General features: G+C 52.6%; 1 protein-coding gene across 1 annotated transcript; it reads left to right on the top strand.

Moving 5' to 3' along the window:
- Positions 1-9228: 9228 nt before the first annotated feature.
- ISL2 (ISL LIM homeobox 2) lies at positions 9229-15359 on the top strand. Its single transcript, XM_090028762.1, has 6 exons — positions 9229-9390; positions 10174-10363; positions 10944-11206; positions 11849-12132; positions 13607-13774; positions 14713-15359. Exons 1-6 carry the CDS (start codon positions 9333-9335, stop codon positions 14827-14829), a joined length of 1080 nt encoding a protein of 359 aa, XP_089884888.1. The 5' UTR covers positions 9229-9332; the 3' UTR covers positions 14830-15359.
- The last annotated feature ends 896 nt before the right edge of the window (positions 15360-16255 follow it).

Genomic DNA, 16255 nt, shown 5'->3' with positions numbered 1-16255 from the left:
TCCCTTTGGTTTTGGATGCTCATTAGGAAAGAACTTAAAAGACCTCATTTTTCAGTGAGCAGGTATTGGGCACTGCAGAGCATTAGACCACTCGGAGTATCTCAGGTGATATACCCAGGAATGGAAGCACCAAAAAATCATAGTTGCTTCTGTAGATTCAGACCATCATGTTTTGTACTTCTTTTCAGCCTTCTCTTCTAGGGAATAAAAGCACTTCACACATATTAATAAGTTCAGTTTCATGATACACCACACTACCCAGCTAGATCTGTAACTGAAAGTCCATATGAGGCACAAGGAAGTTAAAAGTCCAATCCAGTTCCTACTGGAGTCACTGTAGAGGGAAAATGGCCCACCATAATTAACACAAGGAGTTTGTGGTAGAGAAAAGAACAGAATTAATGTCTCTAGGTTCTGTCATTTCACCAGCCCACCATACTATATGCATTTTAATGACAACTTCAGGTTGAGAGTGAGAGTGTTGTATATCCCTGCCTCAAATTCTAACAATTCCCTCATTTGCTGTCTCCAATCTCAAGATCCAACAGCATGCCCATCATCTTTAAGTCATCTCATCTTTAATCCATCAGATAAAAGCCTAAGAAGATCCAACAGCCAGAAGTTGAATTCAAAATGCAAATTTTGTGCGAGTTATTAAGCAGATGTAAAAAATGCAAACAGTTCCTGAGGGCTCTCCATCACTAGGGGTCTTTAAATTAAGATTGGATGCATCTCTAAAAAACAATCTAATGCCATCTTAAATGAATGGGCTTCATACCAAAATTACTGAGCGGAATTCAAAGGTTTTTTGTTATGCAGCAATTAGACAACACGATCCTGTTGGCCCCTTAAAATCTTTATATTTGCAAATTCTTCCAACTGGAAGAAAAATGGTAAGGACATAAGAACTCCCTTTGTAATCCCACCAGGCTGAACTGTGATGGCAGCAGCTGTTGTGTGATATTAGAAACTCTTTCTACTAAGTCAGACCCTTTTTCTCTACACTACCCCAACCCCTGGTGATCTTGGAAGTTGAAGAAAATTTAACTCAGGACTCCACATAGGAATGAAAATGCACTACCAGACACCAGGCCCCTGGGTTAACCACTGTTTAATTTCTTCACATTTGTTTGTGAGTTATAGACATGCTTTTCTTTTGTCAACAAGGCCTTTAAAAGGGATATTGATTTTAATTTCAAAGGCTCCTGAAAATATAATGAATGACTACATTCTAAGGGAGAGTAGGTTTTTCAACAGCTGTAAATAATTGATTGCTCACAACCCACCCAGATCAAAAGATACTTCATCAACTGATGTGGCAAAATCTGGTACAAGCTGCGCTTCTATTATCTCCAATCCAATTAACCATTTGGAGCAGACTAAAACATAACTAGATCAATCCAGAATCAGATTAATATCCAATCCATAATCACATTAATCACAATCTGTCCATAATTAGCCATCCGATAATCCCATTGGACAGGAGGTGACATACAGTATCCCATTATCTCATTAATTATCTATTTTCAGTATGGGACATTGTCCACAAGCACAAGAAAATGTTTTTAAAAGAAAAATGAAAGAGGAACTCTCTCTCTCATAAATGGCCACTGTAAAAGCTGTTAACGGTTGCAAACTTTTTTTCTTGCATGTCTTTGTTTCTACATAGTCTGTCGTAATTCAGAAATGGTCCTTGAGTAATGTAATTGTTTTTGATAAAATATGATCATCTTTTAGAAAGACAAATAAATAAAACATTTGTTTCATGAGAACAAGTTTATGAAAGAGAAGAAAACCCTTCATCAAAGGTTTTAATAGTAACATGATAACAATAGCCTTGCAAAGTTAAATCTTATTGCAGATGGTTCCTGTCCTTTTTGAAATGTAAGTGAAATTGTTCCATCTGTTTTAATTTTATAATGGACTTAATCCATGGCTAGCTTTGAAAGAATCAGCATTTACTGCCTTTGCAATCTGCTCCAAAGTTATTGTTTCCTGTTTATAAATCAGATTGATACTGCAAATTGTGTGACAAAAACTGAAAATTATTCCAAAACAATCTGAAAATCTTATTAGCTTGCCTAACACTGTGAGTTGACATCATTTCATATGCACAAAAGTCTCCCAGAAGATTTTTCTAAAAACTGAGTTGAGGATGTGGCCCTTAGGTAATTTGTTTTTAATTACATTGATTTTTGGCAGTCACATGTTTTCAGTGATTTTATATGAGCTGAGATTGTTCTGTAATGAAACATACCCCCCAAAAAGCACAAGCCATAACTCGTTTACTTTATAAAATACAGGTCAAAACTCTGTGGCTGGCTGATTTCACTGCCTCTTAGCATTATAGTGGAAAATAGCTTTAAAGCTCTTTGAGCATTGCCTGCTTGAACTCTTAGTTTAAGATGTGCCAACATTTCCATTATAAATCTCTTTTTTTTAGGGATTTCCATTCAACCATGTGTGCAGTTTGACACAACTGGTTAAAAATCATCATCCAGGGCCATATGCCAATCTCAGTTATACCTTTTTAAATGCATAATCATGCTAATGGATTCAGTTATGCTACTCCAGACTGACACTGGTGTTACTGATAGCAGAATTCTGCCTACTTTTAACTTTTTGAGCCACTGTTTGTTCATCTTTAAACCAGGGTGAGGAGGTAGTTTGAAAAAAGCAGAGGATGCAAGACAGAATGAATTACCAACAAATTGTATCCTTACATGCATTTCATTCCTATATGTATGTGCATCCATATAAGAATGCTTCTGTCATTTTTATCAATGTGCAAATACAGACCTACCAAGGGGTCCATTTTTTATCTTTCTGCTTGTGGTCCACCTCTCTGCATTCTCAGAAACCATACTTTATGGTGGCTGGCAAGCTAATTTGCCCATTTAACTGCTCCCAAGATAGCATCTGGTCCTTCTGTTCTGATCAACAGGTAGCTTTGCTCACTTCATCATACCCCATGGGTTTACAGCCCCCAGAGTGAATCCTAGCTGCATTAGCCTCAATGGAAAAACTCCAATTGACTCAAAAGGGGACAGGATTTCACCCCACAGCCTGATTTCTTTCACAAGAGTTAACAGTCTTATGTCTTTCATTTGAAACCTAGATCCTGGCCCCTTTTACACTGCACCTTAATTTCACTGACTTCAGAGGGCAAGTTCACATGAATGAACCAAACAGAGCTAGCCCAGCTCAGACCATTCCACTATAAATGAGCAAGCTGAGAAAAAGACAAATAGCAAATATAAGATCAGTTCTGTACTGAAAAAAGAAGTAGGTCTTAAACATTGTTTCTGTTTTAATAGTCTAGTATATTGTTACCACACAGGGAAGATTTTGTATTTAACTACAGCATTTTTATCCTAAGAGCTGTGTACCTTTACAGTCAGAAAAACAGTTAAATTAGTATCAAGGCTAAAATGTTATCCTTTGTTCAATTCCTTATGAATGAATGAAACAGAGATCTCCAAACAGCAGCTAACTTAACAGTGTGAAGAACTAAGGAATAACAAAGTGAGATAAAGACTTGAATCTGGACTCACTGCTGTAGTTCTAGATCAACACTGTCAAGATAGACTTACAAAATTACCAGAAGACCAACTACAACAGTTAGACCAATATATATAAATCTGGAGTCAGGTGCAGAAGGAAGACTCGCACAGCAATTATCCTGCTTCTCTACAGCCATAGAAATTCTGTACCAATCTATATATCTAAAACTTGGCGGGACTGCTACTGCATATATTTCTGATTCCTATGCATGTTTCAAGAAGTTATTTTGTCCACATTCAAAGATATTTTAACATTGTCCCTGAGACTTCATTCAGAAAGTGCAATACAATCAAGCCAACAAGTTGAAGAGGGCGTGGTGGGGATACTTAGACACTGCAACCACTTATGCATACATTCAATTTTATGCACAATGTGTTGTTTTCATTAATTTCAGGGACTTCTGGTGCATAAAATTAAGCAATTGTGTAAATCTCCATGGGATCAGGACCTTAATTAGGCTGCAACATAGAAACATTAGAGATGAAAGAGAGAGAGAGACTTACAGAGTCAATATTAGTTGTATATTTTCCTCTTCTCCTTTCTCCTCCCTTCTGTTTCTTCTGGATACTATGTAAAACATCTATCTACTGGATACTGCATGAATAATAATAAACCCCTTGCCCCTCCGTTTCAACAGGACAACTGGATTTGCCAGCCTTATATGAACGAAATAAGCAGGATTTTTCTTAAACCTTAATGGAAATGTTTTCGTAAAGTTAGCATGTCTCTCCACAGCTGAACAGGTTGTTTGTTGCCTTTTGCTTTATAGTTTTAAACAATTGCAGGAATTAATCTGAAATCCCATGGCAAACAGTTATGGGCATTTCACTAAGCATAAACCCTACCAGATCTCTTATGCCAGTACTATTGAACTGTAAGGGAGACACAATATCCAGCAGGCTGCAAAGTCTTTGGGAATTTAAGGCTATTATTTTGACCACTAAAGTGCTCTCCTGTTTTTCTATTAATGCAAGAGAACCCCATAGAGACTATAGAGGATAAACAATAATAAAAAATTGAATATAAGGAATACAAAAGTTCAAACATAGCATGTTTCTTAGTTCATTCCCAGATAGCCATGCAGGTATCACTTTGCAAGAATCAGACTTGATGCCTTGTGTTTTGCTGCAGCCAAAACAACGAAAGGAAGGTTTTCTTGGAAAACTACCGTGGAGAACAGTGCCAGGCCCTAGCATGGTACCTGCAGGACTCAGCTAGTGTTCCCTTTATATGAAACCCAGCCTCATTCTAATTATTAATTGTAAGAGTCTCAGGCAAGAGGCAGGGCCTCAGGTGCTAGACGCTTGTACATATACAGAATTAAATGACAGTCCTTAACCCAATGAGTTTATAGTCTACATAAGATTTCTAAGGACCCATTGGGCATTAGTGCACAAGGGCAAGGACAGAATGGGGGCTGAGTCTAGAAGATCCTGTATATACGCTCCAACTTTCCCCCTCCCCTACACAGTGCCCAGTCAGCCTCTTCAAGCCCACACAGAGGTACTCAGAACATAGTAAGCTACTCAGGCTGGAGGTATGCAGCCCTGGGATTTGATCCCAAAAGAACACATGTGTGCCACTGGCTTAACTGTTCTTATTGAATTCAGTGGTAAAACTCAATAGGAGCACAATCAAACCAATGCTGATCTCTTCTGAAAATCCCACCCAGAAGTGCACTTTTGAGGGCAACATCCTTGCTTCCCCACCATTACTCCATCATCTTCTATGACAAGAAAGCCTACAGGAATACAAAACAAGATAGACAAACTCCAGGCATAAGGCTGTAAACTTCTCCTGGCCATGCATTTCAGAGTTTTCCTGTACCAATTCAAGAACTTAATAACTATGTTTCATTACTAAGATCCTATAGCCCCTGTAGATCCATAGCTTGCAGACCAGTATCTTCCCAGTGTGACACAATATAGGAAAGTGAGGCTAATGGCTTCAGTTAAACTAGTGTTTAAAGTGATGATTCTCAACCAGGATGCCATGAGATCCTTTTAAGAGTGTTGTACAATATTAGCACTCCTAGGTGTGCAAACGTGATTCACAAGACAAATCCAGAGATTCCAAACAGGAATCCACAGCATCCAACACGTTCTAACTTGCTGAGGTCTTTCAGAGTTCTTTGCAACAGAAAAATGCTCTATTATTTTTGTGTAGTCAAAAAACAAGTGAAAGGTAAGAGCTTGGATTTTCTCAGGGGTGTTGTGAGTCTAACAAGGGGTACCTTGGATCTAACCACATTGAGAACCTATAAATTAAACTATTAGCTCTCTTTTACGGCATCTGGAATTGTACCCATGTAAGGGAGCACAGAATCATTGTTGGTTCTCTAATTTTTCTCCACTCATTATTCTGGTTCTTTAGGCCCAGGCTCACAGACCCTGTACTGGCAGAGCTGCCAGGCAAATCAATGGGAGTTTTACCTGTGTCTGGACTGGAAGATCGGGTCTTTCACTGTATCCTGTACCACAGGCTTGCCATTAAAATAGTGCCATGGAATTTCAAAGGAGGCCCCATGCTGCACCAAGAGAGCTTGTGAAAGCCTGTGGTCAAGAATAATTAAAAGGTTCAAACAAGACATTTTACCCTGTAGCCTGCATGCCACACTTTATTTTATTTCACGAGCCATATGCTTTGGTTTTGATCCCATCTTCCCTAACCTCACATAAGATAAGGGAATGCTTTACAGTTTGGAAGGAATTTCCCAGGGTCTTTCTTTCATTAGCTCCAACCAAGATGCCTATGGCAAGGCACGTGCACAAGAGCTGCGGATGCTTTCTCCATGGCAATCTTCCATAGTTTCACTTGAAGATAGCACTGTCAACGTTTTAAAAAAATGACAGCTGTGAGACCCTTGGTCTTTGAAATCTCCTAAGCACTTTTCGATAATGGAAAGCACAGGTTGTTAACAATAAAAGAAGTCCTGCCATCGGCCATCAGACAACAGATAATTCCACTCGCTCCCTTCTGAAGTTCTAGGAGCCACCCACTAAATCTTTATTGCAGCTGAAACTTAATTCGCTCTTCAGGGGGGAGAAAAACAAAGTCCTGTTTCTGTCTCAAATGATCTGGAGGAAGAGACTTTTTCCTTGTTCTCTGCGTAAGCAGGAATTTGCTTCAGGACATCGGCTACAGCAGGGCCCAGGCTCTGCTGAAAAAGATCAGCCTTTTTCGAGACATTCCCTGGATGTTAGTTGTAAAACTCGCTTTCATGTGTAGACGCAGGGAACCTTTCCAGAGCAGCCCGCATGGAAAAAATATTTCAGAGGCGAATACTGCCAACCTTTCATAGGGTGGGTTTTTTTTTTTTCAGTATCAGTCAGGCTAAAGGTTTTATATGCATGCAGTAGAGAGCGAGCGCGATGTATGTATTCAGTCATCTGTGGTTTGGAGAGAAAAGCGCTCAGCTCGGTCAGGGCTGGGAGCGCTCCCATGAAAACCTGAGAGGCTCTTTTGGGGGGGACGCGACAGGCAGCGCTGCCCCGGCCGCCCTGCCCTCTCGGCCGCGGCATCTCCCCGACGGCCGCAGCGGGGGCGGCAGCCGTGCGTGGCCGGGAGAGCCCGCGCGCGGGGCGGAGCCCAGCGGCCCCGGGCCGCCCCGCGATCCCCGACGCCGCGCGGGGCGGCCCACCCCCGCTGGAGAGCTGATCCGTCCCCGGGAAACAAGGGCTCGCTCACGGGCGCCCGCGGCAGCTCCCCGCGACTGGGCGGTCCCGCCTCTCGCCCTCCCCGGCCCGGGGCTGCCTCCTGCCCCGGCTCCCTGCTCCCCGGCCCTGAGCGCCGGCCGGGCCGGACTTGCCCATCGCCCCGCGCCCCCGGAGCCTGACAGTCCGCCGGCCGTCCCCCCCACCGCCGGGCGCCGCACCTGCCGCCCCCGGGCAGCCGCCTCCCGGCCTCCCCGCAGAGGCCCGGGGGCGGCCGCCGGGAGCGAGCCCCCCTCGGCTCTGCGCCGGGCCGGCGGGCCGGAGCGGCCTCCCAGGCGGCGAGTGCGGAGCGACGAGCCCTGGCCCAGGCAGAGGTGCTGCCTTCCCCGGGGAGGCGGCCGGCTCGGGCTCCTTGTCACCGCGCCCTCCCCTCCCCTCCCCGCGGGCCTGGCAAACGGGGCCGACCGCCCGGGCTGTCGCCAGTGGAAAGCGCCATGGGCCCGCTCCGCATCGCTTCAACCCCCGGCTTTTTTTAACTACAGGGAAATAATAATGCTACTACTAATAATTCCATCATAGTCATCATAATGATAATTATATGACTGCTGATAATGGATACTACTGATGATGATTGTGATGAATGACGGTGAACATCCCGGTACGGAACTTGAGGGCCTGGGGGTGTTCCCTGCGGTGATTGCTCGGGCAGATTTCAGCACGTTGGAAACGGCCCTTCGCCAGCCCTGTCTCCGGGGAGAGGATCTGAGAAGGTCGCTTTGGCCCCGGCTCATGGAAAGGGCTGGCAGTTTCTGGTGAGACTTGGCCATAGCTAGCTGCTCCAGCGATGCCCGAATGGAGAGGAACTGCAGGGAGAACATTTCCGCAAGGAACAAAAAATAATAATGATAATAATAATAACAACAGCAACAAGAAAAAGTCCAGCGAGGCGAGGTGTCCCGGGGGGTCGCTGCGATGGGGATGGGGGGGAAAGGGCAGAGCCCAGGAGGGGGCCCCTAGCAGAGAGGTGCTTGTTCAAAGCTGCAAGCTGATGATGGAAAAAAGGACAGGGACATGAAAAATGTATGAGCCAAAAACCTCCAACCAAGCTGCGACGGTCGTTCGTTTCTTCAACGATGATGGGAGAAATAAACTGAATTTAAAACAATTTGTTGTGCTGGTTGGAAGAAGGAGGAGGGTTGCAATTTGGGTTTGAAGGAGCTATTGAAAGCTGCTGCTCGTTACAATCTGTTTTAAATATCTGTTAAGCTCCTGTTAGTTTGGAGAAATTTTGCAAATCAGGATCACATGCCCTCCAGTTTTCTTCCAACCGAAACAAGAAGATGAACCGGGTTTGCACAAAAGTGTCACATGAAGAGACGTCCTTTGTGGGCACTTCTCATGTTCACTAATAAGAAGCAGATGCTAATAATAAAGATAAATAGTAAATAAATGCTAGAATGATATAAACAGGAATCACTGGAATCAACCAAAACATGCAGACAATTCCTGGGATCTGAAGATGAGGCAGCTTGAGTTACGTTTCAGTAAAATACTGTACTAAAAAACGAAGTGAGCCAAACTCAGATTAGGCACAGGGGAGGAAATATTGAATCAACAAGAGGTGGAGACTTGAGCAATGAGCCCTGACAGGGGAATTCCCTTCCCCCAGCAGTGCGGTGCTGGGGACCAGCCTGGCTGGGAGCTCTCACACGAGTGCAATCACCAGCTCTTGAATGGGGAGCTCCGCTCCGGAGCGGCCGGGACAAGTCTCAGGGAACCGAGGAGCGGGCACCGCCGAGGGACTCACAGAAACAATCTTTGCGTGTTACACCGCGTTCTGCGTTCCATTGTTCACTCCTGGCCAATCAGGGCGCTCCCTCTCCCTCGCCTCCAATCGCCTCTGGGGCTGCTGCGGCAGCCCGGTGAGGTCACCGCTCCCCCTTCAGTCGGTGCGGGCCGCGGGCCGCTGCGTGCTGACATCATGCTGCGTGTGGGACAGGGCAGGCTCCGCTCCACAACTCCGCCGGGCTGGAGTAGTTAGTTAGCAAACAGCAGGCACTGGGCAGGCAGCCTCCTCTTTCTGCATCATAACACTTTGCACACATCTCTTTCTGCATGGTGGATATTATTTTTCATTATCCTTTTCTGGGTGCTATGGGGGATCATTCCAAGAGTAAGTCGATCGCTGGCATGAACGGTATTTGTCCATATTGTAACGAGCGTTGCGACGGGGATTCTACAAGTGGTTTATTTGCACTGATACTTTACGAGAGCATTTAAAAATCGGGGATTATTTTGCAGCTAGAAATATTTTCCTTTTATACGGTCTGTTGCTTTTGGTCGTTTTGAAATCCAAACCCTATTTTTCCTTGACGTGTCTTGATTCCAGGCTGCGGAACTCGTTGCTTGGTTTTTTTCTGTTTGGATTTATTTTTTTTTAAACGTTGTAATTGAATGTTTGATTGGATCGTGCTCTGCCCATCCTTTTTTTTTACTAGGCACTAATGATGAATTATTAATATATTAAATGAAACACGTAGTAGAGGCACTAGGAAGGCCTAATCTTTTTCTTTTTTTTTAAAGGGGGTGCAGAATAAATGCAGCTGAAATACCGCCAGGAGATAAAATTCATCTCGTTTTCCTTTGTATTTCAGTAGCTACCTGCTCTATATTTTTCAATCTTCGTCTTTGCCATTGCACCTCCCAGTTGATTCTGTAAAATCTCCTTGCGGTCCGAGAGCTTACACAAGCGGTAATTTATGGAGAATGACTGCTGCCGTTTTTCAGCTTCGCGATTTAGCTTGCTTGCTTTCTGTCTGTCTGTCTGTCTGTCTTTCGCGTGCCTGAAAAGACTAAGGCTTGTAATGACTAGTGCCTCTGTGATTTCAAGCCGTGAGAAGTTCTCGCTAGGGTCGCGGTGCCGTTCTGAATGTCCTCTGCTCGTTTCCACCGGTAGAGAAGCCCGGGATTGCCATGTGTGTGGGCTGTGGGAGTCAGATCCATGACCAGTACATCCTGAAGGTCTCCCCGGACCTCGAGTGGCATGCAGCATGTCTCAAATGCGCTGAATGCAGCCAGTACTTGGATGAAACCTGCACTTGTTTTGTGAGAGATGGCAAGACATACTGTAAAAGGGATTATATCAGGTGATTCAAAAAGCTCTTTATCCACTTAAGGGCAAACAACCTTACCCCCCCCCCCAAAAAAAAAAAAACTTCCCCGCTCCCTCCAGTTTCCTGAGAGCTCATTTCAGGAGTCGCCCCCCTCCATCTCCTCCCTGTGAAATTGCAGGTCCCTTGCCTGCCAAAGGACAGAGCTAGGGATGTTGCAGGCAGGACAGATGCACTTCCCGTCGATTCGGCTTTGTCCTTTGGAGACAGGAAGTCACTGGCAATTTATACAGGGAAATAGTGAGGCTGATGACGATGAGAATGATAATACTAATATAAATTGTGAGGAATAACCACAGCAGGAAACAAGAGACAATTGGGACCTGCAAAGCTTGTCACTTTCCTAATGGCTGGTGTGGAGAAACGTGGCGACCGGGGCGGGGGGGTTTCCTGTTGTGAATCCGATCCCCGCCGCGGAAGGGAGAGAGTGGGTGAGATCTCTCCTCCGGCGGGCGAGGCAGCCCCTGCCCTGCCCCGCCGGGTGGCTCGGGGGCGAGCAGGGAGCCGGGATCCGCGCGGGTGAGCGTGTCTCCTCATGGCGCCTTCCCTCCCGCAGGCTGTTCGGCATCAAGTGTGCCAAGTGCAAGGTGGGCTTCAGCAGCAGTGATTTGGTGATGAGAGCCCGGGACAACGTGTACCACATCGAGTGCTTCCGCTGCTCCGTCTGCAGCCGCCAGCTCCTGCCCGGGGACGAGTTCTCGCTGCGGGACCACGAGCTGCTGTGCCGGGCGGACCACAGCCTCCTGCTGGACAGGAGCGCGGCCGACAGCCCCCGGAGCCCGGGCCACCTGCAGAGCGCCAGGGCCCTGCATCTGGCAGGTAGGCGAGCCGGGCTCTGCGGCCCTGCGGGTGGGAGCGGCTCTCGCGGCCTGGCTGGAGGCGGAACTCGCATCCCAACGTTACGTGGTATCAGCACATCCCGTATCAACGTAACTAACATAAGATTACATAAGATACGCCTGCCCATGCGCTGCATTGACTGGGGTGCCTCCCCGACCCACCCAGGCTGCACTGAGACCCGCACCGCGCGGTGCCAGTGCGGCGCCCCGAGCGCGGCCGGGCAGGGCCCGCGGGCGGCAGGGCCAGGCGCTGCCCAGCGCCCCCCGCCGGAACGGCCCCGCCGCCTCCTGGGCCCGGGCTCGGCCGCCGCGTCGGGGCAGTGGGAGGGGCGGCGGGCCCCCTGCCAAGGAAGTGTGCGGCCCTGTCAGCTCCCGGGCGGGTTCAGGGAGAGGCCTCGGGAGGAGGCAGGGCCGGGCCCGGGGAGGCCAAGCCAGGGAGCCGCAGCCGCAGGCCGGGCAGGGCCGGGGCAAGGCCGGCGCGGGGGGCCGCCGGGCCCGCTCCCGCCGCGGCGTCGGGGCGGCTCGGGCCCGGGGGCCGCAGCCCGGCGCCGGGCCTGCCCCGCGGAGCCCGGCTGGCAGCGGCCCTTCACCGGGTGCCCTGCCCGCCTCCCTCCCCCCGCAGAGCCGGGCCCCGGCCGCCAGCCCGCCCTGCGGCCCCACGTGCACAAGGCGAGCGAGAAGACCACCCGCGTGCGCACGGTGCTGAACGAGAAGCAGCTGCACACGCTGCGGACGTGCTACGCCGCCAACCCGCGGCCCGACGCGCTCATGAAGGAGCAGCTGGTGGAGATGACGGGGCTGAGCCCGCGCGTCATCCGCGTCTGGTTCCAGAACAAGCGCTGCAAGGACAAGAAGAAATCGCTGCTCATGAAGCAGCTCCAGCAGCAGCAGCACAGCGACAAGGCGGTAAGAGGCGAGCCCGCGCCGCCGCGGCCCCGACGGCTTCGGGGGGCGGGGGGCGGCTCCTCCCGGCCCGGCTGCCCCGACGGGAGGCGCCGGCCGCGGGGCCGGGCGGGCTGGGCCGGGCGCCCAGCAGCTCCGCGGCTTTCGTTTGCTCCGGGAATCTGCGGCGCTTCCGAGAGCGGCCGGGCCCGGCGGCAACGGCGGCTGGGCTGAACTGGCCTGCGGCGGCGCCGCGCCCGCTCCCCGCCGGGCCCCGCTCCTCTGAGCCCCGGAAGGGCAGCGCCCGCGGCTGCGCCCGCGTGATGCGTTACAGCTACAGCCGTGTCTGCCGCGCGCGGCGCGCGCGTGTGTACACACGTATAGGCACACCCGCTACACAGATGTATAGAATGCCGTATATAAACACACCCACACCCACGTGTGCTATATAGATAAAGAAAAAACATATAGGCCAATCTATTTGTAAGTATAGATACAAGCCTGCTATATAGATGTCTATATATAATTTGTAGAGATAACATATATATGTAGATATAAACCTGCGTGTGTGTGCATATATATATATATATATACACACACACGCAAATATATCATATGTGTGTATTACGTAGAAATAAACCTGTTATTTACACATACACATATATATGTACGTTTTTATTATGTACATATAGATATAAACATGCTATATACGAGCCTTGTTTTTTATATATATAAACAAGTTTATATCTGTATACACACAAATATATATGCGTGTATTAGACAGATACAGAAATAAACCTGTCATATTTGTAGATAAAAATCTGTTATATACACACACAAATATATACGTGTGTGTATGATATAGATACAAGTGTAAACCTGTTATCTAGAAGCCTGTTCCTATATCAATACGGGGGGCAGACAGGACCCCGTTGCATGTGCGTACACACACACAGGCACGTGTGTTACAGGGCCGCAGCCCAGGCTCTTCACTACCCGGACTCCGCTGTACGTATTTCGTGTGTCTGTACCGGTGTGTACGACTATATCGGTACAGACGCAGGGCACGTTACTCACTGGGTGCGCGGGTGCGGACGCCGCCGAGACACCGGGATTTGCAAACCCAATCCGATCGCGAACGGTTCCCGGCCCCTCGTCTGTCGCCCGCGACATTTGCCCAGAAACCCGCGGCTGGCCGCGAGCAGCCCCGCCGGGAGAGCGATCTGGGCCGCGGGAGTCGCTCGCTGCTTTGCCCCGGCGCAGCGCTGCGCTCGTTGCAGCCCGCAGCCGCCCCCGCCCCGGGGCTTTCCCGCAGCGCAGCCGGGCCTTGCCCCCGGGCGCTGGCGCGGGAGGATCCGCGCAAGCCACGAAGGCCGGGGCTCCGCTTCCCACCCGCGGGCCGGACCTGCCGAGGAGCCGCCGGTGCGTGGGGCTCGGCCCGCGGCGGCGCCTCGACGTGGGCCGGCGCCTGAGCCCCCGCTGCTTGTCTCGTCCGCAGAGTCTGCAGGGCCTGACGGGGACGCCGCTGGTGGCCGGCAGTCCGATCCGCCACGAGAGCGCGGTGCAGGGCAGCGCCGTGGAGGTGCAGACCTACCAGCCGCCCTGGAAAGCGCTCAGCGACTTCGCGCTGCAGAGCGACCTGGACCAGCCCGCCTTCCAGCAGCTGGTGAGCGCGGCCCGGCCTGCAGTGGCTGCCTCGGGAGCCGCCGACACTGGAGCCGGGGCGGGGGGCATCCCGCGCCGGGGCCTGTGCTGCCCCCGCGCCGTCGGGGGGCCCTGGTGTCCCGCTCCCGTGGCAAAGCAGACACCCCGCCCGGGGAAGAGGGTCACGCCGCTTCCCGGCTGCCCCATGGGCTCAAACCCTCCCCGGGGCCTGCTCGACTGTCCCCAGGCCCCCTAGGCAGCAAGCCCCTCCCGGCCCGGCCCGAGCTCCCCTGGCTTGAGCGGCGCAAAGGGCCGCAAGATCGGGCCCAGGGCTGCTCCTCGGAGCGGTGACCCCGCCGCCCCGGCCGGGCCTGAGCTGGGAGAGGACCAGCAACAACGAGCGGCGGGTGCTGTTCAGTCCATGGGAGGCGGTGGCTGCGGGCGTCATTAACTGGGCATTTCCCAGCACCGGGAGCGGCAGGGATGAACCGCGGGCCCCGACATCAGCCCGCCCGCACTGCGCGGCTGCCCTGGGCCGCTGCTTGCTCTGCGATCCGCGCCCGGGGACCGCCGCGCCTCTGCCCGAGCCTCTTAGAGCCGCGCTGCCCCGAGGGCGCCTGGGCCGCCGCGGCCCCGTGCTCGGTTCCCTGGAGCGCCCGGCCCCACCTCGGTGCTGAAGTGGGAGGTGGGCGGGAGCTGTCGCCAGCAGAGCCGCTGCCTGGCAGCGCGCTGTGGGGTGAGCGCTTGTCCGAGAGGCAGGGAAGGGCTCCGGAGAGTGCCGGAGGCCCGCTCTAGAAAGCCGAGCAGCCGCCACGCTCCCCTGCCCTCCCCGTCCGGGCAGCGCTAGGAAAGCCGTCACCCCCGGAGCGGACAGGAACCGCTGCAGCTAACACGCGGCGTTGCCGCACGTGCCCCCAGCCCTGGAGCGGGCCTGACCCGTGTCCCCGCTGCCTCCCTCAGGTCTCCTTCTCCGAATCCGGCTCCTTGGGCAACTCCTCCGGCAGCGATGTGACCTCCCTGTCCTCGCAGCTACCCGACACCCCCAACAGCATGGTGCCCAGCCCGGTGGAGACGTGAGGCGAGGCTCTCTTCGCGGACTTGGACTTTCGCATGCTCCTGCTCCCTGCATGAGACACGCCCGGCCTCCGGCCCCGAGCGCCAGACGAGCTCGGGTTTTAACTTATTGTTATTTAAAAACCAAGAGCAACAGCGAAACAAAGCGCGCCCCGACGGCCAGCACGCCCCAGGACCCGGGCTGCGGATTTTCATGTTGATGTTTCGTTTGTTCGTTTTGTCTTTTTTTTGCAAAGCAAAAAACTGTCCAGACGCCGGTGGATGCCCGAGAACGAGCCCCCAGGCCCTGCCCGAGCGGGCAGGCGATTTATCGTTTTGTCTTTTGGGAACAAAATCTAACGGGGAGCAGGGGGGCTTGTATCTTCCTCGGGGCGGGGCGGGACCAGCACCATCCCTCGGCCCGTGTCTGCTCGGACCAGCCCCTGCCCCGGGACCACGGGCACCCCGACCTGCCTGGGGGCGAGGAGGCTCCCCGCATGACTGCCGGACGCGGGCGGGGAGGAGGGCGGGCGGGACGCGCTGTCGGACAAGCCTGTAACCAGCCGCACTAAGTTATTGTTATTTATTGGCGGAGCCGCCGCCGCCGGGGTTGGCTTGTGATGAGCGGAATAAAACAGCAGCAGCAGCAGCAGCCCCCGCCTCTGTGCGCGCCCGGCGGCACCTGCGAGCGCCCGGCCCGGCTCGCTCCGGAGTGACTCCCGGCGGGGCCCAGCCGCCTCAGCGGGCGGGAGCGGGCACTGCGGCTCGCGCCGGACGCTCCACTCCCGGGCCCGGGACGCAGCTGCAGCCGCAGCCCGGGCGGGGGTCGAGGCCCCGCGCGGCTGGGAGCCGGCTCCGCGGACAGGCTGCCGGGGCTGCGCGAAAAGCCGAGGGCGGCCCCGAACCTCTCGTGGCCCGCCCGACTCAGCCGCCGCGTGGGGCGGGGCAGCGCCGGGCAAGGGGCTCCGGTCCGCGCCCTTGGCGGGTCCCCTGGGCCGGGCGGCATCCGGCCGGCGGCGCGGTGCGTGGTCCCGTCTAGACGGCGGCGGCTGCTTATCTGCGCCTGGCATCACCTGCAAGCGATCCGCCGCCGGCCCGCCCCGGCCCGGCCCGGCGTTCGCCCTGTTCTCCCTGAAGCCCCGGGGGCGGCTCTGCCGGGCGGGTGCGGGGGGCCTGCTCGCCCCCTCGGGCGGGAGCGGAGGAAGAGGCCCCGGGCACGGGCCTGGTCCCTCAGGCCAAGGGACACCCCTTCCTGCTGCCCACCCTGCTCAGGGGCCCGGCCAGGGCCGTGACAGACCATCCTGCTCCCTCCTCGGGGATCCACCCTCCCTCTGGGCCAGCCCAGCTTGGCAGCACGGCTGAGGGGAGGCATCTCTTTCCTCTAGGCCCCTTCCATGCTTGGCCTGGCGGCCAGGGACCCTGTGCCAAGCACAAAGCTTAAATCCTGGCA

This window comes from Crocodylus siamensis, chromosome 15 (assembly GCF_052110815.1).
Source record: "Crocodylus siamensis isolate JL-2025a chromosome 15, ASM5211081v1, whole genome shotgun sequence".
NCBI lineage: Eukaryota > Metazoa > Chordata > Crocodylia > Crocodylidae > Crocodylus > Crocodylus siamensis.
Note: the sequence above shows the minus strand (reverse complement) of the source record. Positions and strands in the feature narration are given on the sequence as shown.

Excerpts from the sequence above, each read along its gene's own strand:
- ISL2 (XM_090028762.1), top strand. The coding sequence starts at position 9,333 with ATGGTGGATATTATTTTTCATTATCCTTTTCTGGGTGCTATGGGGGAT. Across the intron at positions 9,391-10,173 it reads TATGGGGGATCATTCCAAGA|AGAAGCCCGGGATTGCCATG; the intron begins GTAAGTCGATCG and ends TTCCACCGGTAG. Across the intron at positions 11,207-11,848 it reads CAGGGCCCTGCATCTGGCAG|AGCCGGGCCCCGGCCGCCAG; the intron begins GTAGGCGAGCCG and ends CTCCCCCCGCAG.